The sequence below is a fragment of the Pithys albifrons genome, chromosome 3 (genome assembly GCF_047495875.1).
Source record: "Pithys albifrons albifrons isolate INPA30051 chromosome 3, PitAlb_v1, whole genome shotgun sequence".
Taxonomy (NCBI): Eukaryota; Metazoa; Chordata; class Aves; order Passeriformes; family Thamnophilidae; genus Pithys; species Pithys albifrons.
Window position 1 is genome coordinate 16,954,452 of NC_092460.1, and position 12,437 is coordinate 16,966,888.

Here is a 12,437-nt window from a genome sequence, read left to right on the forward strand (position 1 = left end):
CCCTGCGCGGGGATGAGGGCCGTGGCCGCGGGGGTGACTCCCGGGGGCGACTCCCGGGGGTGTCTCCAGGCGCTCCCGGTGCCGCCACGGACGCTCCGGGACTGCCGCGCTTCCCGCGCGCTCCGGTCCCCTCCCGGCCGGTGCCGCCCCAACATGGCGGCCGCGCGCGCGGCCCCTCCCGCGTCCGTCACGGGGCGGGTCCCGCCCCCGCCCCCGCCCTCCCCCGCCGAGCTCGTGCCCGCGCGCGCGCGCGCGCCCCCGCGCGCCGCGACCTCCGCCCGCGCCGGGGCTCGCGCACGGACATGGCGGCGGCCCCGAGCGACGCGGAGCGGGCCCGGCCGGACCCGGCGACGCAGCGGGCGGAGCTGGGACCGCTCCTGGCCACGGCCCTACGGCCCGGAGAGTCCTGGTGAGCGCGGACGGGCCTCCTCTCTCCCCTCTTCCCTCCATCCCCGTCCCCATCCCCGTTCCTCCTCCCTGTCCCCCTCCCCTGCGGGCGGCTTGGCCTGCGGGTCGGGCCGCGCCGCCGCTGAAGGGGCCGCGCCGGGCGGTGCCGTCCCCCTTGCAGGTACCTGGTGGAGAGCCGGTGGTTCAAGCAGTGGAAGAAGTATGTGGGCTTCGACAATTGGGAAATGTTCGGCCAGGGCGATCCCAGCCTGTTCCCGGGGCCCGTGGATAACGCGGGCCTGTTCCCGGGGCCCATCGACAACTCGGGCCTGTTCGGCGGTGAGTGCGGCGGGGCCGCGGGTCGGGCTCGCCGGGGAACTTCCCCGTGCTGGTTTCGCTCTCGGGGCCGAGTGTTCGGGGCTGTGCCAGCGGCCCCGGCAGCCCTGCGGCCTCCGGGCGTCCTGTCACTGCGCGTGTGGGTCAGGGGAGGGAAAGGCGCTGTTTGATGCCGGGCTCTCTGCCCTCTGTCTCCCTCTTAGATCCGGAAACTCAGAGTTTAAAAGAACACCTCATTGATGAGCTGGATTACGTGTTGGTGCCCACCGAAGCCTGGAACAAACTAGTAGCGTGGTATGGCTGCATAGACGGGCAGCAGCCTATTGTGAGGAAAGTAAGTACGGGTGAATCAGGTTCTCCTTATCTTGGTTTCAGTTTCTGTCCTCTGTCAGATGGCTTATTTGGCTCTCCGCTAAGAGAGGATATTCAGCAGCTCTTTGGAGAGAATAGCAAGAGGTCTTTTTGTCTTGTCTGAATCAATGACCTGTTTGTATAACAGTAAAAATGGTTCAGGGATTCTCCGTTGATGAGTTATTTGGGGTGAGAACCATGAACCTTGTTCTGGTTAACTTTTCTACATTATGATTGTTTGCATCGGTGCAGGGCTTTCATGTTGTGTGGAATAGTTTGTGCTTTGTTGACACATGTAGCTTGTTAATTAAGCCCATACTTCTTCCAGGAAAGTGAGGCATTTCAACAAATTATCTTTTAGTACAGATGGCTTAGGGACTTCTTCTGAAGGTTATGATGATTCTTGTTTTCTCTTCCAATATTCTGTGATTCAAAAATCTTGAGAAGAGCCATATTTGTGGTTTTGTCTGTAAGTCTTACTTTTGTTTGGCAGATGCAGTAATTTATATGTTCTGAGCATATAACTTGTTCCAGAAAGTGGAACTTGCAAGTTACTCTTTTTGAAATCTGTCAGACACTTGTTTATGGGTAAAAAGTTTTTTTTTTGTTTCATTTTCGTCTCCTGTTTTTGCAGTGACTAAATTGAGCAGTGCCAATGTGGGGGTTCATAAAGACTGATCACTACACCAAGTGAATAGCATTGATACAAAGTACAGAATTAATAGCTCAATGTCTGGGTAACATTGTGTTACAGTAAGGATTGCTCTGAGGTGTGCAAGGGCCAGGAAAGTGTGGCACTAGAAAGGAACAAAGATCCCTCTCTTGCAGTCCTACTTATGCTGATCAGTGGCACTGGAATGTTGTCATTCAGTGTGGGCTAGAAATAGTATTTAAAGAGAAATTCTGGCATCTTCAGAAGCCTTGAATGAACCCAGGACCTCCAGGCAGCCCCAGGTTCACTCAGCTGTGACAGAACTCCTGTGTAGGCAAGAATAGGGGAGTAGAACAGAATGGCAGCATGTGAAGGGAGGTGTGGTTCTGGGGAAACAGGTTAACTTCCTGAGGAATAGCAAGTCTGCACTGAGGGAGAACTGAAACTGTTACTGGTCAGTGCCTCTCTGAGTGGAGATGTTTTCCTTCATGAAGTAATTGCTTTCACAAAGTCTGGCATGTCATTGCACATTCTGTTTTCTGAAAAATGTGGAGGTTGACAAGAGGTTTGGGAGCTACTGGGGAAACTCTTGTGTGACAGGCTTAACTTTATGAGCCTCCTTTTCCTGTGGTATCAGATGCCACTTGTAACACTGTAATTACCAAGGGGGAGAGTTCAGAGCTCGTGCTGGTTTACAGACAGAACATGCCAAGTTATCTTAGGCCAACTGAGAGTAAAGACTTTAAGTTTTGATTTGCTGTGAGACTGTTAAATATTGACCTGGTAACTGAAGTGGATTTTTATATTTAAAAAATGCTGAAATACAGCAGAATAGTGGGTTTGTGGGATGTAACAGCCTGTTACAGAAATGCAGAGTGTGTCAGTGGGACACACAAGCTGCAGCACCACACCTGAGCAGCACATGGGCAGGATCTGGTTACAGTATTCTCCAGTTAGCACTGGAACTAAAGCACTTAAACTTGTGGTCTGTAAATGCTTGAAGCCTTTTCCTCAAGCTGGATCAACTGAATATTCATACATTGAAATATCCATAAAAGTAGGATCTGGGAAGTAATTTTCAGGCATCTTTATGATTTTACAAGGTGATATTTCTTCCATCTCTGTTTGATTATCAAAAATAAGTACGTGAGGATAAGATTATTTATCTGTGATTCAGGTTTTTTTGATAGTCTCAAACCGTATTTAAGGGGAGACTTCCACAGAGTCCTGCTGGGAAGTGTTAATGTGCTTGCTCAGTCGTTGAATTGCTGTGCTCAGGTTGCTGTCCAACAGGATGACCCGAGTTTTGCTTTGGCAGAGAACAAGCAAACTGCCTGGACAGAGTTTAAAAGTCATCTGCAGGTTGTTAGAGAGTCTTCTAACGATTCATTCATCATAATGGACATGGTGTTCTGATGAGGAACTTCTTGGAAAGAGTTCTTCCATTTCTGAATATGGCTCTTTATTTATTTGTTTCCAACTACAGAAAACTGGAGAACAGGAAGTCATGTTTAGTGAAATTCCTTCTGAAAAAGAAACAGAGAACTTGTGATTTGGTTCCTTTGCTTTCTTCAAAAAACGTCTACTCTGCCTGTGGAGAAGCTGTTGAAACAGGGAGCTTTCCTTTCTGTTGTAACAGAAAAATACTGAAGATGTGTTTGTTAATTATTTACTTTTAAAGCACTTTGCATATCTAACATGACCCTCTAAAAGCTCAGAAGGGGGAATCATAATTTAGTGTAATTCTCACTGTAAGTCTTAGTCTTAATTGTTTGTTTCTTTCCAAAGCTGGGTGGTTTTTTCCTGTAAAATGTTACAGATGTAGATCATGACAGCTCTGGTGTCATATGAATAGAATGGAATATTTCTGTTGGAAAGACTTAAAACAGTCATCTAGTCCAGCAGCCTGACCAATTCAGGGCTGACTGAAAGTTGAAGCAAATTAAGGACATTGTCCAAACCCCTCTCAAACACTGTTACTCTTACTGTACAAGCTTGTTCAATGAGGTATGGTCTCAGTTTCAGAGGCTTTATAGCTGCCGAGAACTCTGGAGATAATTGAGGTGTGGGATTTTCTTTTTCTTTGTTTTATTATTGTTGACTGGGGTGTGGTTTTTTTTCTTTCCCCTCCTGTTACATTGCACTCATTTTGTAACTGGCCTGTGGAGTGTGCTTTTCTTTCTGGCATGGTGTGCTTTATGACCTGTAGGTAAAAAGTGGTGTCCAGTCTTAGAGAAAACCTTCCTAAAATATGCTGGAAGCTTCTGGGATGGGTAAATGTACCTATTGGAGTGTTCTCTCAAATGCAAAATTGATTTGAAAATTACTCTGAAATAAAGCAATGCCATCAAGACAACTTCAGAGGTATTTTTCTGTTCTTGCAAGGAGTAATGAAGCAGGTTCTGTGTACCGATTAATTAATGCTTTGTCTTGCTCTCTTCTAATAGAAAAGGTTTTGTCTCAGTGTTCCTGGCATGTTTCCTTCTTTTCGTAAACCTTAGTCAAAGACCAGAGGCAAAAGATACTCTTTTTCTACAATGCTCTGTGTAATCAAATATTTTTGGGGGGTAATTAGCTGACACTGTCAGTGCAGCTGTGATGGTGGATCTTTGGAGCTTTGCACTGAGGAAGGAAAGCACTGGAGTTTCCTGTGGTTTAAAACCAAAACAAAAACCCAAAACAAGCTGACAGAGGTGACTGAATCTGGACTGAGGAGCAAGTCAGTGTTCAGTTTATGGCTTGACTCCCAAGACTCCTAAAGGCTTTCAGCATTTAGAGCAGTGTACCCTGGAGGACTGTGCTGTATTTGAGCTCTGTGTTGCTTTGCTCCCATTGCAGGTGGTGGAGTATGGGCTGTTTGTGAAGCACTACAAGGTGGAAGTTTATCTCCTGGAGCTGAAGCTGTGCGAGAGCAGCGACCCCGACAATGTCATCAGCTGCCACTTCAGCAAAGCAGACACCGTTGGTAAGTGGTTCTCTGGTAGGTGAAGTTCTGCTCTGAGGCTCCCTCCAGATAATTTGTGCCCTTCAGAACAAGAAGGATGTTGTTAAATTGCAGCAAGTGCAGTGGCCACCAACACAGCAGTTGGGTTGAAGCATGTTATGTGTGAGAAGGGGCTGAGGGAGCCGCCTTGAGCCTGGAGAAGAGAAACCTTTGGGGTGACTTTAGCACTTAGGAGGGGGTTACTGAGAACTTTGAGTCAGGCTGTTCACTGAGTCACAACAGACAACAGCTGTAAATTGAAACAGGACAGATTCCAACTGAGTCTAATGAAAACATTTTCCCTATTAGGACAGCAAGGCATGTGAGCAGGGCCTTGAGGGGTGAGGGTCTACTGCTTTGCAGGGGGTGAACACCTAATTGGATAAGCCTCAGGCAGCCTGGTTTGAATTCAGTGTTGATCCCTGACTTTGAGTGGTTGGATTAGGAACCTCCTGAGTTTCTTCCAGTCACAGTGATTCTGTGTGCAACACAGGGAGATGTAGCTGAGAGCTTTGAGGAGCACATGGCTTATGAACTCATATCCTTAAACATCCATATCACTCATGTCAAGCAGTTGATTCTCTGATTCTTCTGCAATTCCTTCTTCCTGATGTGTGCTTATTTTAGACATCTTACTGGCTTTTCCTCCACTTCTCTTGTCCTGAAATTGGGCTTGTCTCTCTCTTTTTAGTGTACTTTTCACACATGAAAATGCTGAATGTCAGGTGTCCTGGATATCCATAAAGATGCTTTTTTTCCAGTTTAGTAATGTATGGCCTGACAGTAGTAACTGGAAACATTTCTGTCTTGAGCCTGTGTTTTCAAAGGGTGACTGTTTCACAGAACACATAGAAAACTTTCTGCCCAAAGGAAAAGTTCTGTGAAACAGTCACCCTTTGAAAACACAGGCTCAAGACAGGGGTGTCTCTAGTTACTATTGTCAGGCCATACATCACTAATGCTGAATGTCAGCTGTCCTGGATATCCATAAAGATGCTTTTTTTTTTCGAGTTTAGTGATGTTTGAGGGCTTGACAGGCAAATCCATGACGGAAAACAGGTTTTCATTCTTTCAGACTATTAGACAAGCTTTATGAGCAATTATAACTTCCATGATACATTTTCTACTCAAAAGATCTTGAAGGATCAATGATAAGAATATCTCGTTTGCCTCTGTTTTTTTTTTTTTCAAAAGCCACTTGTGTTTTAGTAATTCTTCTGGGGTTTTTTTTCTCCTGAACAGCTACCATTGAGAAAGAAATGAGAAAACTATTTAATATCCCATCTGAGAAGGAAACCAGGTTGTGGAACAGGTATATGAGTAACACCTACGAGCAGCTCAGCAAGCTGGATAGCACAGTGCAAGATGCAGGGCTCTATCAGGGTCAGGTAAGGGGCATAACTTTTTCTCTCTCTCTCTTTTTTTTTGTTGAGTATTTGTAGTGCTTTTGCTGATATGTGATTTTTTCCTCTTGCTTTTATGTACTTTGAACAAACATTGACAATGTGATTTGTTAATACTTTTGCAAAATGTGTAACAGACTTGCAGTTACTTTATTACTTTATTGTTATAGTTACTTTATTACCTCTCTTTCAGGTGGTTCTAATAGAAGTGAAAAATGAAGATGGCACATGGCCTGGGCAGCATTTCCTGGCAAAGTAAGCAAACATGTTCTAAAGGTTTCTGCTGTGTTGTCCAGCTTGTTTGCTGGGCTTTAGTGACCACATGTTCTCTGTGCAAGCCTGGTTGTCACTGGCTGTTGTGACTTGCTTTGTTTAGGTTATTTTGAAGGAGTGAATTTCTGGAATATAAACATTCTTCAGTGGTTCTGCTGCTGGTTTTATGTCTTAGCAAATGTCTCTGTTTTAAAGCCTGTTTCAAATAGGTTGTGTGAGGATGAAATAGCTTAGAGTTTCTGTAGTGCTTAGGAGACAAAAGTGCTATTTGCATTGAACTGGTCTGCTTAAAAAACTACCTCTGCAGACTGCACAGGGAAACAAACAATGTGTCTTTTACTGTTGTAGAACAGAAAGGATCTTGGGAGTCTGTTTTCAAAGCTGCCAGTAGTGAATGCTCAGAGTTCTGGTAGTTGCCCCTTAAAAAGGGTATAGAAACAGCTGACCAACACCCCTGCCCCCAGAGACAGTTATAAAAGCCTGTAAATGTGACACAGATCCTCTCTCTGATGTCTGAGAAGAGATGGGTGTTAGAGGGGAGTCTTGATGAAATACTGTGTGTGTAGAGCGGAAGTTGCTTGGAATGAGAAGGAACTGCTCATATCAGGTCCTGCTGTGGAAGGCAGAATTCAGTGATTTTCCTGCTCTGATGGGCTTACTCAGTTCCCATCAGACTTGGTATTGGTAAAGAAATTGCTTTTCTGTACAACACAGTTAACTTACAGAACTTGCTGCTGAGTGATCTCATTTGACATCAAGATACACGAGTGTTAAACTTCAAGAATGGATCAGACAGGTCAGTGGAACCTATTTTGAAACAGAAATTTGGAGAAACCATACTGGGTAAATGAATCAGGAGGATGCCTGTGGGATTGCAGTGAACTTTCTGTAGGAGTGAAAAGCAACTGAACATTCCTATCATGTGCCTGCTCAAGTACTGGTTGAGGCATTAGAGGCAGCTGTGTGAGACCAGATCATAACCTCGTTTCCACATGAAGCAAAGCTAAAAAGGAGCCCTGTAGCATTCCCAGGCCTCTGAATTGTCCTGTTTCAGCAGCAGGTCTGATGTATAAAGACTTTGATTTAACCTCTAGTGATACATAAGTGAAAATGGTTATTGGTATGCAGATTAATATTTGCTTATTATAATATGAAACTTTTGAAATTGTTTGACTTGATGCTGATAGTGGTGGCAGAAAGAATTGTAACTAAGTCATGCATACAGGATTATTTGTGGTTTGATACTTGTGCTTAATCCTGTCTCAGACAAACGTTTTGCTTCAGTGTTCTATTTCTCATCTGGAGAAAATCCTGCTCAACCAACACTGTGGGGAGCTTAAATATTTGGAGTTTTTTCTTTGGGCTGCTTCACTTTAATACTTAAAAGCTTATGAGAGAGTGTTCTCCAGATTTAGAGTTATGATGGCACAAACCAAACAGGGTGTTGGTGGAGAAATGGTGAGCACCTGCATCTCTGCCTGTGTGCCTAAAATGGTTCTGGAGAGCTGGGAGCTCGTGTCAGTCACTGCTCACAGAACAGGGTGGTGGTGGGGTGGGGGGTTCTGTGTCCTGAGGATTTTTCAACAGCATTTGCTGCTTGTCAGAGGCACTGGCCCCTACCAGGGGAAATAGATTTTCCACATGTTTGGCAGCCTTCCATGTGTTTCCCCAGCCATCATTTTACAGGAAAAATGCTCTTAAACTCCACAGCAGTCCTTGGGTGGTGTATTCAGCCTATGCTTGCCCACACCTGTTCATTAGTTTGCTGGTCCCCAAACAACAAAATACTTTGTTCTTATTGTAGTTTGAAACCACTTTCACTACCAAAGTGGCTTCAGAGGAGAGAATGGATTATACTTATTCCAGTAATTTCAGAATTGGAGGCACACTTTGTTTCTGAAGGGAGATTATATCAGTGACTCTGTGGAACTTGGTACTCTTAAATTGTTACTTACACAACTCCCCAGATAAAATCCTGAGCTAGCAGAGTTCCCCCTCAGCCCTAGCACACACTTCTTATCCTGGCTATCATTTTCTTAACAGAAGCAAGCAAGCAATTATGTTAGATCTGTAAAAGTAGCACCTTTTTAATCAGGTATTGCATTTGAAAACAGGAGTGAAGTTACATTTAGCATCTGCCTGGTAACTGTTGGCCTCCCTTTGCAATACTCAGCACTAAAATACCATTTGGTTCTTGGGTTGGAGCTGGAATTTTCCTGCTGTTTCCTCTTCCTGCGCTTCTGTTCACTGATGGTGCTGTGTCCTGACACTGTGATTTCAGAGCACCCCTTTAGCAACTGGGCTCAATATTTTGTGTGCAGATCTTTATTCCATGACTTTGAAGTGCCTGAGTTTGCAGCAGATACCAGGCTTGCAGAGGAACACTGAGTATGTAACACACATCAAGGAGGTATTTGCATGTAAGAACTTTCTAAATGAAAATCTGTTGTGGCCTCTGCTTTGTCAATTAAATGGAACTCCTTGTTTTTCTCAGTTTGACCAAAACCTTTTGTCACAATATTATTATTATTATTGGTAGTTTAAAGCAGGAGGACTAATTCTGCTGTGTGCTCTGAAGGAACCCTCAGCTGAATTGCAACACTTTTTCCTTTTACAGTATTTTTTTCAAGCTGTTCAGCTTAGCAGTTTTTCTACTTACCAACCATATGTTTCAGTTTCTGTACTAGATTAATCTGACCTTGTCCTCTTCATGCTGCAAGTGTCCAGATTGTAGCAAGACATAAAGCAGCTGCATTTACCTGCAGACAGTGTCAGTGCTTCAGTGTTGTGAGGTTGTACGTGGGTGTGAAGAACATGAGCCCCAAATACATGTTGGACCCTGTAGGAATGTGGTTCCAGTCCTGGTTCATTCTCCTGAATGGGAGGGAAAAACTAACGAATAACTGAGGGGTTCAGTGAGGAAATGCTGAGTGTGCATCAGGAGACTTTTTGGTGACTGGCACACTGATGGAACTGCATGTGGAAATGATTATGTCCCGTGAGGCCATCACCAAATTTGGGAAGTAGACTGTGAGAAGTTTTGGAAGGAGCCAAGGGAATTGTTGAAGAAGTAGCAAAGAATTTTTATGCATAGTTAAAGTATTATAATGGTGAGAAATTTAAAGGGTGATTATAATACTTAAAAGCTTCTATGGGATATGAGAAATGAAAATTGAAGAAGGAACTCTACAGGCAGCAGGAGATGAGCAAAAACTAATGTCCAGATGATCAGGCCAGAGAGTTCTGCTGCAACTGAAATGCACATTTCTTCTGTCAGTAAGGGGTATTTATTGATCATTGGGAGGGTTTATCTGTGCTCTGCTGGGTTGGCTGTTGTGGCCACTGTGAAACTGTGGTGCTAGTTTTTTCTCAGGTGTATTTTATGTCAGACAAGATTTAACTTGAGAGATTCAGTTATGCCTAAGCAGTTGGACAGATTCAGCAGTTGTACCACAGAGTCTCATCCTCAAACCTGAGTTACTTTCTCAAACTCTGAGTTAATGCATATATATGAAGCCTTTCTTCACTGTAATTTACTCCTGTATAGATTTTGTTGATGGAACACACACGAATGTGTTTATCCCTGTCAGAAACATTGTGGTGATCAAAGAGAAGCTCCAGGAGCTTCGCACCTTCCAGGCCAATGCAGTGTCTGTTGTGCATACAAAGAGCAAACTAAGCAAACCGAGGGTGGTTTCAGTGTAACCTACTGAGTAGCCCAGAATGTTTTGGAAGGTTCTAAGTCACAAACTTCAAAGAAGAAATAACAGTTGTCTCTTAGTGCAGAGCAAAGTCTTGGGGCCTCCATTTCCAAGGGAGCAGAAGTCACATCCTGTGAGAGATGTCAGTGGAGAGGGCAGATGCCTTTGACCAGTCAAAATCTTCATGTTTCACAGAAACCCTTTTTGCAGCATTTGGGATAAATACTTGGAATCCAGGACCTCTGTTGTCACCTCTGTGTGCAACTGAGGCAGTCCTCTCAAGAGTCTGCAGCACTGTGGGGTCATTAACTCGAGTTTCCCAGGCTTAAAATGGGAAGGCTGCAAAGAAAAATGTTTTTCTCAGCTGACCTCTGTGCCCTTCACCTGGAATCCTGGATACCTTTGTGAGGATCTTGTGAGATAAGGGGAAGGAGCTGTGCTTAGTAGATCCTTCAGATGTTACAGGTAGATGGGTAACTTGTAAAATGTGAGAATACGTAGAATTTTTTGTCTTCCCAAGTGTATTTGATTTGGTTTTTTTCCCCCCCTCCCCACTTGCAAAGCTGTTGGCCTCTCTTCTGTTGTTTTATTGCTTACATGAACCTTCCTGATTTTGTAACAGGAATTCACTGGAGATCCTTGCTGGGTTTGTAGGTAGACCTTTCCCCACTCTGTGACTTGTCACTTATCTTTGCTTTCTGATCCATTTTTATCTTCCCCCATATTTCTTAGCCCTTTTGTGTATGTAGGATACTGTTGAAGTGCTTGTGACTGTTCTGTTGCCGTGTGACTCTTGATTATGCAGTCTCTGCTTCTGTGTGAAATGCTGAAATCCCTTAACAGCTTGTCCTGCTTTCCTTTTCTCCCTAATAGATTTTCTTCATATCATTTTCTGAGCATCTTTTTCTGTTCTCTCGCTGGGATCAAACCCATCAAGCAGAGATGTCAGGTTTTCAAGTCTGGCATTTTGTACATTGCCCTTCTTTGCTTCCAGATTATTCACTCCTTCAAACTTTTAAAATGTGATCTGAGTCGATTTACGTGGTGTTGTTCTCTAAATCGTTTTATTCTTGACCCTTGAAACTTGTGCATGTGCAGTGTGAGTCTGATAATTGTTCAGTCTAAACCCTTTTGTTCTCTCACTGATCTTATTTTTGTGTCCAAGTAATCTTGAGAAGTTCAATCTCCAACATGTAATGACAGAAATGTGTGTGGTGTCCCAGAAATGGTGATTCTTACTTGCTTTGGTAGATCTCATTCTTTCTGGGGTACTTTCCAGTGTACTTTTTTTGTGCTGGCTGGTGGATTTTTTTAACATGCTTCAGCTTTTGATGATATTTGGGATTGATATTTTCATCCTGAAGCTCCTGTTGTAACTTCTTGTTTCTTTCTGCATTTATTTTGCTGCTATTTATTGCTGTTTTATTTCCAAACTGTTAAGGCTGTCCAGCTGTGCTGCCTTGTCTTGGCATTAGGGCTTGTTCATTATCTTGCAGTTTTTGCCCCACAGTGGTTTTCCAACATATTGGGGTTTTTCTGAGTGCCATCTGAGCTCTGAATATGTATTTTTAATTTATATAATTCAAGAATAAGGGGCACATTAAAAAAGGTGAATGGACAAGCTAAAGCTTGAGGGCCCTGCCCTGTGCTGTCACTCTACTCTGCATTGGTTTTACATGTTTATTTAGGCAAAGGTGGAGAGAATAGACCGTTGCTCAGTCAGCTCTTGCTATAGAGAAATTAATTAGTGTCAAAATAATTTATTTAAACATGTTAGTGTATTACTATCTTGTAAGTTTGCATTTTTATGAAGCTGTCTGTATCAGGGCATTGTTGAACTTCAGTGCTGCCTTGGTCTTGTGTTCTGGTTCTTTTCTGGGCCAGGACAGTGGTAGTGTGGGATTCACAGCCAGACAGACTTGAGGCCTGTGAGCTTTTTAAATCTGTTCCAGTATCTGCAGTCTCAATGCTGAGGGTTGCTGTGCATGCTGTGTGTACACAGTGGTGTGTCTTGTCTCCAACTTGTAGTTGTGCAACAATGTAGTTAAATCAGGAACAAACTGCTTTGTGCCCATCCTGGTTATCTTCTTCCTAACTAATGTTCTGTTTGAATGGGTTGTCTGGGTGTCAGGTGGGGAAGGACTGACCTTGTGACTTTTTAATGCAGGTTGAGTGTTTTTTGGTGTTAAGATTTAAGAGGGGGTTTGCTTGCTTCTTGTTTCCAGGTGATTTACTCATAAACATAAAGCTTGTTGCTCCCTCTCACTCACACCATCTGGATGGCTACTGATTTCTGTCTGGGACCCATATTTTGCTTTAAGCAAGGATTGTTGCTCCTGCCTCTGATACTT

At 43.9% G+C, this 12,437-nt stretch overlaps 1 protein-coding gene across 2 annotated transcripts in view; it reads left to right on the forward strand.

Annotated features, from left to right (window-relative positions):
• Positions 1 to 242: 242 nt before the first annotated feature.
• USP4 (ubiquitin specific peptidase 4) overlaps positions 243 to 12,437 on the forward strand; it is a 33,835-nt gene continuing 21,640 nt past the window's right edge. For both annotated transcript variants that reach the window (XM_071550742.1, XM_071550743.1), the window contains exons 1-6: positions 243 to 409; positions 569 to 726; positions 927 to 1,057; positions 4,565 to 4,691; positions 5,952 to 6,097; positions 6,306 to 6,367. In XM_071550742.1, coding sequence (XP_071406843.1) covers positions 303 to 409; positions 569 to 726; positions 927 to 1,057; positions 4,565 to 4,691; positions 5,952 to 6,097; positions 6,306 to 6,367 — 731 coding nt within the window. In that variant the 5' untranslated portion in view covers positions 243 to 302. The remainder of the gene's footprint in view (positions 410 to 568; positions 727 to 926; positions 1,058 to 4,564; positions 4,692 to 5,951; positions 6,098 to 6,305; positions 6,368 to 12,437) is intronic.